The 13216-nt window shown below is 30.2% G+C and overlaps 4 protein-coding genes across 6 annotated transcripts; 1 reads left to right on the top strand and 3 right to left on the bottom strand.

Annotated features, from left to right (window-relative positions):
- The first annotated feature begins 683 nt into the window (after positions 1-683).
- LOC145185178 (uncharacterized) lies at positions 684-3241 on the top strand. Of its 2 annotated transcripts, none has more exons than XM_090098905.1 (2): positions 684-809; positions 1824-3241. In XM_090098905.1, exon 2 carries the CDS (start codon positions 1834-1836, stop codon positions 3085-3087), a length of 1254 nt encoding a protein of 417 aa, XP_089955031.1. In that variant the 5' UTR covers positions 684-809; positions 1824-1833; the 3' UTR covers positions 3088-3241. The 2 variants fall into 2 exon arrangements, with proteins under 2 accessions (XP_089955031.1, XP_079917126.2); XM_080061000.2 differs by having other exon boundaries at positions 692-813.
- Positions 3242-7306: 4065 nt separating this feature from the next.
- On the bottom strand, positions 7307-8773 carry LOC145185396 (thiol S-methyltransferase TMT1A-like). Its single transcript, XM_080061281.2, has 2 exons — positions 8530-8773; positions 7307-8248 (listed from the first exon to the last, which is right to left on the bottom strand). The coding sequence occupies exons 1-2, from the start codon at positions 8666-8668 to the stop codon at positions 7512-7514; spliced, it is 876 nt and encodes a 291-aa protein (XP_079917407.2). The 5' UTR covers positions 8669-8773; the 3' UTR covers positions 7307-7511.
- Positions 8774-8789: 16 nt separating this feature from the next.
- On the bottom strand, positions 8790-9497 carry LOC145185398 (uncharacterized). Its single transcript, XM_080061284.2, has one exon. The coding sequence runs from the start codon at positions 9364-9366 to the stop codon at positions 8824-8826; it is 543 nt and encodes a 180-aa protein (XP_079917410.2). The 5' UTR covers positions 9367-9497; the 3' UTR covers positions 8790-8823.
- Positions 9498-9629: 132 nt separating this feature from the next.
- LOC145185397 (uncharacterized protein C1orf50 homolog) lies at positions 9630-11441 on the bottom strand. 2 transcript variants are annotated; one of them, XM_080061282.2, is made up of 4 exons: positions 11195-11432; positions 10493-10686; positions 10282-10422; positions 9677-10052 (listed from the first exon to the last, which is right to left on the bottom strand). In XM_080061282.2, the coding sequence occupies exons 1-4, from the start codon at positions 11211-11213 to the stop codon at positions 9849-9851; spliced, it is 558 nt and encodes a 185-aa protein (XP_079917408.2). In that variant the 5' UTR covers positions 11214-11432; the 3' UTR covers positions 9677-9848. The 2 variants fall into 2 exon arrangements, with proteins under 2 accessions (XP_079917409.2, XP_079917408.2); XM_080061283.2 differs by lacking the exon at positions 10282-10422 and having other exon boundaries at positions 9630-10052; positions 11195-11441.
- Between the last annotated feature and the right edge of the window lie 1775 nt (positions 11442-13216).

The raw sequence follows: 13216 nt of genomic DNA, 5'->3' as shown, positions 1-13216 counted from the left end.
AAGACATTATCATAAGGACCGAAATAAAAAATTGAATTGTATTTGAAATATTTTTTGGTTGTTATAAGCAACAAACTTAATCTTATTCACCATTTTTTTATCCGTTTTGGATCTAAAAATAGCTATACATGCTATAGTTGATCTTAAGTGCTGTGATATAAAGAACAAAGGAAAGCCCGTTAAAGAACAAAGGAAAGTCCGTTATGTAAACTAAAGGATCAAGATAATCAAGCAAAATAATCAAGCAAAATAATCAAGCAGAATAATCAATCAAAGTATGAAAACTTTCCTACTCCTTATCGTTAAATCAAAATGAAAACTGTCTTTGTGCAAAGACATAAAAAAGGCGAGTCAAACTTTTTTGTAAACTGTTAATTGGTTTTACGTGATACTTGATAATATGTTTTTAAAAATAAGTTAAAATAACTCATCATACCAATATATATACATATATATGTATGTATATAGATACGATGAGTTATATTATATAGTAAACCACAAGTTGCCACTAATAACCATGATGAATTTCATTATTAACACCAGACGCAATAAAAAAAAAAAGGGGAGTAATGTCTGTAGAAACCACACTAGTTGCGTTAATGATAAGTTATTCTATTACGTCAAACAAAGGTATTGTTATCAGAGAGAATAGGACGTAATCCTAAGAAATCTTAATTCGATCTTAAAGGTAATAGCTTCTTTTTTACAAAGGTATAACTTGTTCTAACTTAGTTTTGTTAGTGACAGCTGCTTTTTTTTGATCAGCGTTTGAAGAAGTCGATGCAGTAACTAGTAGAGAGGACTGGAAAGTGAGTAAGCATTTTTAGAATAAGAGTAATCAATTCCTTTCTATCGAGTATTTCATTAAGATAAATACAAATCAACGTCTGTTGATTTGTATTTAAACGAACGCTTAGTTCAGTGGATGTAGACAATTAGTTCAGCACTGTTGGGAATATTTTGAAAAGCGAGTGTATACGAGGAAATATCATTTCGTTTTTCCATCACATGACAGTCTCTTATTTTGTAATTAAAACAGTGTTAAAATTTAAAAAAATAAAATAACGAGTTCTTGTATCAGATTAGCTGGAGTCTTGTTTGAATACTGTAAAATAACTTGTACCCTGAAGAACATATTCGTTTAGCATTTTTCTAAAATATGTAAAGGAATAAATTCTTTATGTAGATCTGAGTAAAATGAGGATTTGATCATGATCACTTGATCATGAGCAAGAAATCCTGAAATGTTAAAAGCATCCAAATTAATATTCAATAAAAGACGCCTAATAATTTTGAAAAAACTTTGTTGATCATAAAGTTTAAAGAAACTCTTAACTTTTTTTAAATATGAATTGAATTAAACTTATTATAAAAAGTTTTAAAATTCATTTTTGGTAGCCAAGACAAATTTTATTAAAGTAATTACCAAACTACTTACTATCTATTACTTTATTACTACTTATGAGTAGCGGAGAAGAAAAGAAGTTATTTTTACCGGTCACCGAGAAGAAATTATTTTTAACATCGCCATTGATGTTGAAAGTAGTTTCCGTTTTCAAAATCTTTTTTTTCTTGTTTTTTTTTTTCTCTCTATAATCCGACCAAATGGTATTGGCTTTTCGAAGGATTTTAATGAGATGTGACTTTTTTCTTTCTTTCTTATTAATATTTGGATTAACTATTCTTTCGTCATGTTTAAAGTTCACGTTTAAACTACAGTGACAAATAGTTTTCTTAACCTTTTAAATGCATGTCATTTTTATAAATGTTCAACCGGAAATAAATGTAATAATATAATATAGCTTTTTCTTTTTTTGCCTAAGGAAAAAAAGGATGTCGACCACAACAACAACGTCTCAAAGTAGACGACTAACTGCTGACGACTTGTTAGCTCTGGTCGAACAACAAAGCTATCAAGATGTCAATCAACGAGACTTAGTGGCAAACAAAAATGATCGCAACAAAACAAAAAGCACCGGCCCTGGCTTTCAAGGCCTTTCTATAAATTCGGATGAAAAGGTTGAAGATTTTAAATCAGTGCTTAAGAACAAAGTTGTTATCGATAGTAAAAAAGATAACACAACCGAACAGAAGAGTGTCCCTGAATGGGCTGCCGGCAAGAGAAACATTGACGTAAAGAAACTTGAAAAGAAAAAATCTGAAAACGAAGAGAAAAAATCACCGGCATGGGCTAATAAACTCAACTCAACAAAGAAATTTATTGATGCAGAAAAAGAACCAAAGAAAAAGAAACAAACAAACAGTATGAAAACTCCTTCATGGGCAAACAAGCTTAACAGTACTCGAGCAAGTATTGAAGCTACAAAAGCTGAAAAAGATCAAACTGAAAAAAAAACACCGGCATGGGCAAAAAAGTTAAACAACACTAAAAAATTCAGTGAAGATTCAACACCTAAGAATGTGGAAACATTGCCTGATTCTAATAATCACCATGACCAATTTGAATCCTCTAGTTCTCATCGTGAACCTTCTCCAGAATCTCCTAAATCCACCTCGCCAACCCCAGAGGCAATTCTCACTACAGAAAATCAAAAAATCAAAAATGATCGAGCCACACAGAAACCAAACATCGAAACGCGTTCATCAAGACACCTAAAAGAATCAGAAAGTAAAACTGAACATGTTAGAGAGCCAAGTTCTTCACTCGAATCTAATACGCGTAAGTCAAGAGCAGATCGTGATCCTAGTCCAAAAAGGAATTCAGAAACATCAAGTTTACGAAAAACAAGGGAACCAAGTCCGGAATCCGAATCCGAAACACGTAGATCTAGAAAAACACGTCAACCAAGTCCTGAACGCAATAGTGAATCTTATCGATCTAGGCGATCAAGAAATGATGATGAAGAAGAAAGTTCAAACTATAGTCGAAGTGGTCGGAATTCTAATGAAGAAACCAATGCAGCACAAAAAAGTAGGCAAGTTGAAGGTGAAGAAATAAGTAGATCACGAAGATCAAGGCAAACACGTAACGAAGAGGAAGAGGAAGAAGTAAAGGAAGAAGAAGACGACGACGATCAAGCATCTCGGCGAAGAGCAAGAAGAACAAGAAAACGAGACGAAGAATAAAATGATTTTTGGAATAGTTCCTTTTTAGTTTGGATTAAGCGAGACAATTATGCCTCAAATCACGCTTTTGTTTGTAAATATAAAACGTTGATACCTCATTTTAACTCAATAACTTTTAATTTGAAAGTTTTAGTAATAAATTTTCTTTGTTCAACAGTTTTTGTTTCCATAACTAAAATTTTTCTGTGTGCTATTTAAAGAAAACTAAAATGTCTTGATCCATTTAAATTTGAAGCAAGTGGAGAAAAAAAAAAATTCTAAGACGTTGGTTTTATCTCAAGATTTAATTTTGAATCTTAGAAGGTGTTACAGTTACAAAGACAGAAACTTTTAGTTAAAGTTAAGTCAATTTTTATTACTACTAATTTGACATTGGGAAACACGCGTTAAAAGTTGACGAATAGTAAAAGTAGTCATTTTTTAGGGAGAGAGAAAAAGAGTGAAAGTGGCCATATAATTGTTTTGATTACTTATAAAAATAATCAAAATAATTATATGACCACGGTATCACCAGCCTAAAAAATCATGTTGATCACATGAGAAAAAACATGAGATGGATTTACCAATTGAATAGCATTGCATGTACCTGTCAAAAATCAATTTATTTGATACTCAACAGTAAGATAATTATCTGATCAGTATAGATATATATTTATCAGTAAAGTCTATCAGTATATATACTTTATCAGTATAGAATTACCTCTTCATTATAGATAGATACCTTATCAGTAAGATAAATTAACTCTAGAGGTCGGTATACATTAATAGCCTCAGATTCAAATTTTGTATATAGTTTTTTCAATTTTACTTATTTCATGTCAATACAAACCCTCTTTAAAAATAGATTCCCACCCCTTCCCTCTCGTCCTTCCCTCCCCTCCTGCCCCCTCCCCCCTCTCCCACTAGAACTGTTGGAAGAAATTCTGAAAAAACAGCTAAATATGTTTTGAGCAGAAACTATTAACAAGAAAATATGTCAATAAATATTTTTATTCTAATAAATACTATTATCCTATAAATAGTACACTTTTTGAGTAATATTGATTACTAAAGTATAACTTGAAAAATCTAAACTTACAGCGTTAATCAATTCATAACTTTCAAAAGCTGTTCAGAAAAACCATGACTCAATGGTAGCGCATCACTAATTTAAGACCGATCTGCGGGCACATATAAAAATTGAAGGGTCATGAAAATCTTCATGAAAATAAAAAAGAGGAAAGAGAGAAAGAGAGAGATTTTGAAAAAGCGAGAGAAAAAGAGAATATTTAAGATGTTGCGAGTTTGTGTTTGAGATATTAAGATCATTTGTATTTGTAAAGTATTAAAAGAATATATTAGAAGTCAACGTATTTACCATTGCGCGAACCATACACGAATATCATTAAACAAACAAGAATAAGCGCCCAACAACCTAAACTGAACACGAAATCCAACAATAAACAAGGAAAAAACCTCCCTCACCATGTATATTTTTATGTAATATGATGTAATAGAAAGTTAAATAAAGAATATTTTTATCTTTAAGGAAAAATTTCTAAAAGTTTCGAAGTAATACAAAAAACTCCTCCGATTTCTAACGCAATAGTTTGTACAAAAAATCCTTTTTAAAGATTATAGAATGTCAAGTTGCTGTAAACAATAATTTGTTTTAAATGTAACTGAATTTTGCTTTTTTCCAAACTGACAATTTCCCATACCGTCATTTTTCCGTTCCGACTTATACCGGTTCTTATTTCTTTCCGCTATTACGTTTTTCTAAGCTTCGGCGTTTGTATTTGGTTTTGAACGATGTGCGCTTTGATTTGATCTTGAAACTCAAAACCGAAACTTCGATTTTCAACGATCGATCAAAATCAAAGTTTCGTGCCTATACGAGTTTCGTAACGGTTTCTTACGGATTTACAACAATTTTATACCGCGAAACTCGTAAAAAAAAAACGTTTACGCTGTATAAAATTGTGAAAATTTTATGAAGTTGTTTTATTCTTAAGAATTTATTTAAAAATACTCAAAAAATTTTATAGTCTTTGGATTTAACATAGTCAAACTAAAGCACCACAAAATTACTACTAATGGTCTATATTTATGAATAAAGGTTTTTTTACCTTTAATATTATAAAATTTTTGTTATTAGAAATAAAGAAATTTAAAATAAACAGCTCTGCTTAATTTTGGTTTAGTAAAAAATGGTTTTGAGTTGTTATTAATTAAAATCATGAGTTTTAATTAATTATATTAATATTATTTAAACTAATATTAATTATATTAATATCAATTAAACTAAATTATGTTAATTTAGCAAGGTGGCACGGAAATATTATATTAAAATCTGGAGCTATTAATTGTTCGATCATTTCTCAAGGATCTCAAGGAATGATCCCGATTCCTTTAAGTCCCTAAGAAAAAATTAGTTCTAGTAATTTTGGTTACAGTATAATAGTAGATGTTTTTTAAATGAACATATTCGGTAGCTCAGAGGATCACTTCGCTACACTCAATTAGCGGTGGTTATTTCTTCACTTATCCAAATTATAGTAAAAAAAATATAAAATATAGCTATTTTACAATAAACCTAAAATAAATGCTCCTTTTTTTTTATTAGAAAAACCAATAAAAACCGTGAAATTTGATAAAAATCTTCTAAATCGAAAAAGTTGTGAAAATACGATCATACCCGATTTACTCGAAAGATACCTAATTCTTCGCGCCGAAATATTGCATTTCAATAGATTTTTATTGACTTCAACGATAGAGTAAGATAGGTTGTAGTAAAAAACAAGCCATCTATTTTCATTTTCATTGTATGAACATATGAAAGCAATAAGCTAACTGTCCACTTAATGCACAAACTTTGTATAACCCTGGTAACATACCTCTCTACCATTATGAAGGGCCCGGGTTCTGAAGAATACAGAGAAGTGATTTCTCTTGCTTCAGATAACTTTAAATACATAGATACATAGATACATACACACACACATATATGTGTATGTATGTATGTATGTATGTATGTATGTATGTATGTATGTATGTATGTATGTATGTATGTATGTATGTATGTATGTATGTATGTATGTATGTATGTATATATATATATATATATATATATATATATATATATATATATATATATGTGCTTTATTTGTTTCGTCTAATAATATACTCTTTTTTTAACTTCATCGCAGACGATTACGATCAGATGGGATTGCTCTTCCTGAGAAGTTCCATGGTTGGGATGAAACTCTAAGATAGATTTCTTCAAATACAATATTCAGTATAAAATAAGTGCATTGATTAACTGCAGAGATGTATTGATTTAATGAAAAATTAGAAGCGAATTAAGCGTTTGGTAGACACAAATCACGTTACCTTAACAACCAATATTTCAAGCATAAGTATGTAAATAAGAAAAAATTCTTAAAAAAAATCCTTACTCAAAAACCCTTAAATTATTGACGATTTTGCACAATTATTGTAAGATTTGTCCCTAAGTCGGAATGAAAAACCCACTAGTGGTAGCAAAATAGTCTTGTTCTGGATTTGTTCAAGAAAGCAAATAACTTTTTGAACAAAAAAAAAGGACTATGAATCGCATGAAATGAAACATAAGAATATATTTGTTGGAAAAATGGAAAAGCAATAGGAAAAGAATGAGAATCATCGCTGACCTTTATTTTTAAACTGTTGTAGAGAGCAAGGAAAACAAAACTTTATAAAATTCTATAACTTAACTAAATACTCAAATTATAATTTAACTAAATTTATAAATTTATCTATAATTTAACTAAATACTCAAATGTTTTTAATGTAATATTACACACACACACACACACACACACACACACACACACACACACACACACACACACACACACACACACGCACACGCACACACATAATTTTATAAGATGGTGTCATTATTTAGAAATTGCAGTTAATGACCTATAAACAAAAAAAACAAACAAAAAAAAAATATTATTTTAAAAAATGCGAGAAATTTACAAATAAGAGCGTTTAGAAATCTTTTTTTTTAACTCAAATCAAATATTGCATACTTATGTACCTTGTAAAAAAAATCTCTGGAATGCTGCGTGTTCAGCGGAATGCAGTATATTAAATACACTTAACAGTCAGTGTTAAATTCATAAAATACAAGTCACCTCTCAAAAAAAAAAAAAAAAAAAACATCGTTGGAAATATCTAAAAGTTCAACTTAAAAGTTGTGTATTTTATTAAACTTTAAATTTGGATTACACTAATTCTAAAAAGATTGCATTTCGTAAATTTTTGATAAAAATCACATTCCGAATTAAGCGCATAAAACATTTTTTTATAGCCTATTGACTTTTTCTGTTGATTTTTTGAGCTACCCTCAGTATATTTTGTAATATTAAACTTAAGGATCTGTGGTAATCGTTTGCTTACTTGACTGCATATCCGTATATATGCAATGCTAGAGATCTGAGGGGCCCGCAAGATTTTGTCATATCAACATAAAATTCTTTAAGATAGCAATTCGAAAAACCAGCTTTCGGTATCTCAATTTCAATTTGATTAGCACAACATTCAACTATAAACAAAGACGGAGTAAAATTCTTTTGCCAAAACCACAAAGAACTGAAACGACGTCTCTCCAATGTATGTTCAATAAAGAAAAGTTTGCCACCAGGAAGCAATACACGTTTAATTTCAGCAAGTGCGCGTGCTTTATTGCGAACTGAACACAGAGAATGGAAAGATACAACGCACGATACCGACTCATCCGAAACACAATTTAATTCTTCCAATCGCGTGTGAATAAATTTAACTGACTCGAAATCGCTAACTAAAGAGTTGTTCATTAATTTGGATTCGCTTGACTCATCAAAATCAGTTCCAATAATATTGGCTGACTTAGGGTAATAAGTAAGGTTAGTACCCCCTCCTATGTTAGCTTCAAGAATAACGAGCTTTTTACCGTCATACAAAGGTAACCTGTGTATATCGTCGCTCTTCAAGCCTCTTAAAAGCTCTTTTTTTAGTTTCAAAACTTCTTCTTTGTTACAAGAACGGTGAAAATAAAGGATTTCTCGATTAAAATATGCAAAAAATTCGGTTCGTCTGAGAATAAAAGGCATACACCGTACCAAAAGAACTCCAGAAGTTGCATATATTACACCTAGAAGCAGTTACAAGAAGCTTTTACTATTCTAAACTTTACGCAGAGCAAAATTTTAAATAACAATCCAGTCATTTGTAAACGTAAAGCCTAGCAAAGATAATATCTTTTAGCGGTGACTTCTTAAATCAGCTGCAAATCTATTATTTAACAAAAAGATCAATCTCTGATCGATTCCTAATCTTTTTGTTAAAGAATAGATTTGTAGTTGCGTAAATAAAAAAAATTCAGACCTAGAAAACATCCAATTTTGTCCTTTATTTTAGCAATAGAATAAATACCTCTAACAATTTTGTTTTCAGGAAGACACTGATGTAACCAGAATGCAAGTTTTTTAAAATCATCAAATAAATCCTCCACTCCTTCAAATAGATGGAAAGTTGTGATTGTGGTCAAGCCAGAAACAAGTATACTTGACATTTAGAATTCTGTTTACTTATGCATATTCTAAAAACGAAAACAGATTCCTTCTTTCCATGATCACATCACAAAGAAATTCATTAAAGACAAGCGTTATGCAAAATAAACAAAAAACAACCAATTTTTCTTTAAACACATTAAATAAAAATTATCTCTTATACAGATTTCTCTCTTTCTGAGAACAAATCCATTACAGCATTCATGTTAAAAATCTTTTCATTAGTGTTCAAATGTTCTTCCTCTTCAGGCTCGTCAAAATGCTTTTTTTTATCCATTATGGTAGAAAAAGATTCTAATGAAACTTTAATTGCTTCTTCGTGTGTAATACCCTTCTCAGTATGCTTGTAATATTCTTTTAAAAATAAATCAGTTTTGGTTTCTCTTATAGAAACATCTGGCAATAAGCTTATTGGATCACGCCGTGCTTGAGGATAGACTTTATAAAATTCTCGCAAAGCATCATCAAATGGAAAAGTAATTTTCCGTATCATAGAATTATCCTGCACTTCATCAGCTAATGACAATAAACTAGTCTTAGGAGGAGGAAATCTCAACACAATATTATACCACAAAGGTGGTTTCTTTAAACTTCCTGATGCTAATAAATGCTTTACACGGGTAATAATTGTTCCCTGAAGATGACGAGAATTAACCATTATATATTCTCTAGTAGTATCTCTAAATAGATATTTGTGCATTGAATTATTGTTAAGTTATAATAAAGAAATAAAAACTATTTAGAAATTGCTGTCAGGTACACACCATTTACAAGTGCACTGTTTACCATTTATATTCAAGAAAGAAATAATAAATAGTACAAATATTAAAAAAAAAAAAAAAAATAAAATAACTTAGATAATTTTCTACATTAAAACATGAGATATTTACAATTTACAGACTCCATGTATTTAGTAAAATAATGATAACAATAAAAAACTGCAAACAAAACACAATAAACTTAATATTCATAAAATTCTTTACAGTATTTTTTAATTTAATTTATAAATAAAAAATGTTTGTATATGCTATGCAAAAGATTTTAGCTGTTTAACTTTTTATTTCAATTCTTTCAATAAATCAAATCTGTACTCACACATACTAATGCTAAATATAACATAACCAAAAAGGAATCATAAACTTATATGAGTTTTCAAATAATGATAAAAAAGAGAAGGATTTATTAAGGACATTCTTCAATTGCAAGCTTGCTACTAATTCCAACTGTAGTGAGGTATTCTATAGATGGAAGACCTCCTTTATTCACCAAATCATCCACAAGTTTCATTTCCTTATCTTTTTTAAATATATTAACTTCCCTTGTCCAACTTCTGTCATGTTCCAATCTATAAGCACCTAAGAACTTGTGAGGACAGTTTGACCATTCCTAAATAAAATGTACTTTTAAAGCTATTCTAACTATTTTAAACAGTTTCTTTAACAACACATTAACAGGTGTTCCTCAGTTAATAATTTTAACTAAGAAGCAAAATTCCTAACTATTACTTTCATACAGGAAAGTGCATATTAAGTAGTCATGCATTTGTTTAAAAATACCCATAAACTAAAGCAGTCATCCATTTGTTTAAAATTACCTTTAAACTAAAGTGAAATACCTTAGGAGAGAGTATTGAGAAGTAAGACACGCCAGAATCTCTTTCATACAAGTAGTATGTTGTGCCAGGCTTCTTTACAAAATTACACTTTGCATTGTGTAGTAACGATGATTCTTTTGCTTCCTCAAGCACCCTTCTTGCCTTAAAGTTTGATATTTATACTGTATAAAAAAATTCATTCTTATAAAAATAACTATATTTAAACACTTACTTGATCTTGCAGAAATCGAATTTGTTCAGCTATGATTTGAAGTTTACCAGATACCATATGTCTAACTTCCTCATCAGCTCGTTGAACTTCAACTGCTAATGCTATTAAATCATTTGGCATCACATTTTTCACAGCATAGCTATTAACCAATGAATTAGTAACAGAAGACTCATCTTCAACCACCCTTGCAAGTGCTGAAGTAGTAAAAACACTTGGAAGATAGAACACTCCTTTTTTATAAAATACATCTTGTTTTATAACAATATGATTTCAAAACAACTTTTTTAAATGCAAAAGAATTGGTGTTCATGATGAGATTTTTGTTGATAATGTGTTAGGAACTCTTCGCAGGTATATGTAAATTGATTTGATAAAAATGGGAACTGTTTCTAAACTTATTGCTAGTTAAATTTATTTCTCCTCTAATGCAACGTTAATGGTTGCATATCACTATACAGTTGCATTGCTGAATAAATAAGTAAAACTAGAAAAGAGTTTATTTAAAAAGTCTAAATAAGTATTAATTTTGAATTTGTTGTCTTCTTAATGCAATTTGTTTAGAAAGCGGCAACAAGTTGATATTTTAATCAAAATTAACAGTAATTAGTTTCTATATTACGAGTATTAATGATATATCCCTTCATCATGTTATGTTCAGCAGTTCCATGCTGAACAATTATGGTGTTGTGATATTTAGCTTACCTTTGGCTTCATTCATCATGCCACTACTCAGTGAGTTAAAACTACTAAGTGAATTATTAACTTAAAATGTCTTCTTCAAAAGTGCATAGAACTTTTGACTATGTAAGAAATCAACTGTATCAAAAAATGGTCTATTTGCTCTTTTAACACAATTCATAAGATATATGGCACGGGAATATTTTTGTATTGAACCCTCCCACATCCCCATTCAAGTCTTACAGTATTTTATTAAACTTGTTCCGTAAAACTCGTAACAAAAAACGAATACAGAGGCAGAATCATTAGGGAATATGTAATTAAAAAATTATCACTTGTAGTAATTATCAGGTCGGTCAAAAAGTATTTGAAGAGAATGGTCCATTGATAAAGTTTATCACATCATCAAGTATTGACCTTCTGCTATCTATCCATCAAGGAACAATGATTCTCCCAAAACTGTCTGTTCTGGTAGGAGGAAAACCTGTCAATCTCTTATTTCAGTTCATGTTCATCATGAAATTTCTACTTTTCATCAAGTTGTCCAGAGTTCTAAATTAACGATAATCTGTAGAAATATTGTCTAGGGAAAATGGATGGTAAGCTATGTGCGATCTGGCGCCGACGCGGAGCGAGAAGACCCATTCTTCATTTTGCCAGAGTTGGGGGAGAAAGTCAGTAGCAATTGTTAGCCTTTTTCTCATCATCATATGACAAAACACTCCAAGTCTGGCCAACCAAGTGCACAAGAGAAGCTTGAACAAACGAGGATGAATTTTGGATAGTTCCTAGGGTGTTTTACATGGACCCAGCCGGGCCTACGCCTTTTTCTTAAAGAATCCATTACTGATCTGAGGTAAAAATGTTATCGAAACGAGGATTTTTCTTGTGTGACTAGAGCAGTGATACGCAAGATAAGTATAGCCTGATGTGATTTTTTCTACTTTTGAGTTACTATGTTAACAAAATTATGCAAAGCGGTTCTTGATATTAAGTGTATCTGTTGATCTTTTACTACATTTTACGAGAATTCAATACTTTTTTTGTTAATATATCAATTTTGATTATATATGTTTATAAAGAAATCACTATCAAAATTTAAAATCTATAAAGGAATTCATAAAGAAATTTATAAATAAAAAAAATATTAAATTATACAGTATTCTTTAAATTTAAAAAATTGTATTTTCATAGAACAGAAAATGTGAGCTTTAACATAGTGTTTACCTATTCAGACCCTCATCTTGAAGTCTGCTGCTCTTTTAATAAAATTTTGTTTGCTTCACCCCTAATATATATAACTTTGAGCCTTACAACAAAAGTATCGTGCTTAGAGCGCTTCCTACTCCGAAGCCTCTTTTTTTTCGAAACCAATTGTCACATTTTTACCAGAACAAAAAGCTCACACTTGCAGCAAAATCAAAATTCGCATGAAAATATTTTTATAGCAAACCCATAAAACTTTAAAATAACTCCTAATACGCTGAAGTAGAAATCCAAAAAAAAAAAATGCTGAAAATGTATTAATTAGAAATTTTTAGAAGCATACTCTCAAGAGTTTGTTTCAGTATATCCAGAGCTAAATTTCAAGCTTAATAAAGTTTCGGATCGTTTTTTGAAGATTCTTTACTGAAAGTTTCTAAAACGTTTTTCCCCTTATTTTCTTAAATTGAATTCAATTTAAGAACTTTATTCCAGAAAGTCTTCATTTTTAAATTCAGAAAAAACGGTTTGAGCCAAAAAACATCTAAAGAAAAATCAAAGGGGGGTGGGGTGGGGTAAGGAGTGGGGTGGGGGTGGGGCGGGGTTTGGGGGGAATTGTGTGAAAAGACCATTACTTTAACTATGAACTGTAAAGCTAAAAGTTCGCTTAACAAAAAAAAGAAGTAAGTAAGAATTTTTTTAAACAACAAAATTATTGATAAAAACTTGTAACAAGCTGTAAAGTGAAAAAGATTATGTATAAAAAAAATCACAACTACATAGCTATACTAGAAAATACTAGCAGGTTAATGTAACTTTAGAGGTAAATATATTGATTGTAGT

The sequence above is a fragment of the Hydra viridissima genome, unplaced genomic scaffold (genome assembly GCF_058129835.1).
Source record: "Hydra viridissima isolate aposymbiotic clone 2 unplaced genomic scaffold, HvirCarnegie_v1 scaffold_9, whole genome shotgun sequence".
NCBI classification, from domain to species: domain Eukaryota; kingdom Metazoa; phylum Cnidaria; class Hydrozoa; order Anthoathecata; family Hydridae; genus Hydra; species Hydra viridissima.
Note: the sequence above shows the minus strand (reverse complement) of the source record. Positions and strands in the feature narration are given on the sequence as shown.

What these genes read in the sequence shown, in the direction of transcription:
- LOC145185178 (XM_090098905.1), top strand. Translation starts at nt 1,834, where the DNA reads ATGTCGACCACAACAACAACGTCTCAAAGTAGACGACTAACTGCTGAC.
- LOC145185397 (XM_080061282.2), bottom strand. An exon ending in TTCGATTTCTGCAAGATCAA is followed by an intron (nt 10,423 to 10,492) that starts GTAAGTGTTTAA and finishes TCAAACTTTAAG; the next exon opens with GCAAGAAGGGTGCTTGAGGA. An exon ending in TCTCAATACTCTCTCCTAAG is followed by an intron (nt 10,053 to 10,281) that starts GTATTTCACTTT and finishes CATTTTATTTAG; the next exon opens with GAATGGTCAAACTGTCCTCA.
- LOC145185396 (XM_080061281.2), bottom strand. Translation starts at nt 8,668, where the DNA reads ATGTCAAGTATACTTGTTTCTGGCTTGACCACAATCACAACTTTCCAT. An exon ending in TGAAAACAAAATTGTTAGAG is followed by an intron (nt 8,249 to 8,529) that starts GTATTTATTCTA and finishes AACTGCTTCTAG; the next exon opens with GTGTAATATATGCAACTTCT.
- LOC145185398 (XM_080061284.2), bottom strand. Translation starts at nt 9,366, where the DNA reads ATGCACAAATATCTATTTAGAGATACTACTAGAGAATATATAATGGTT.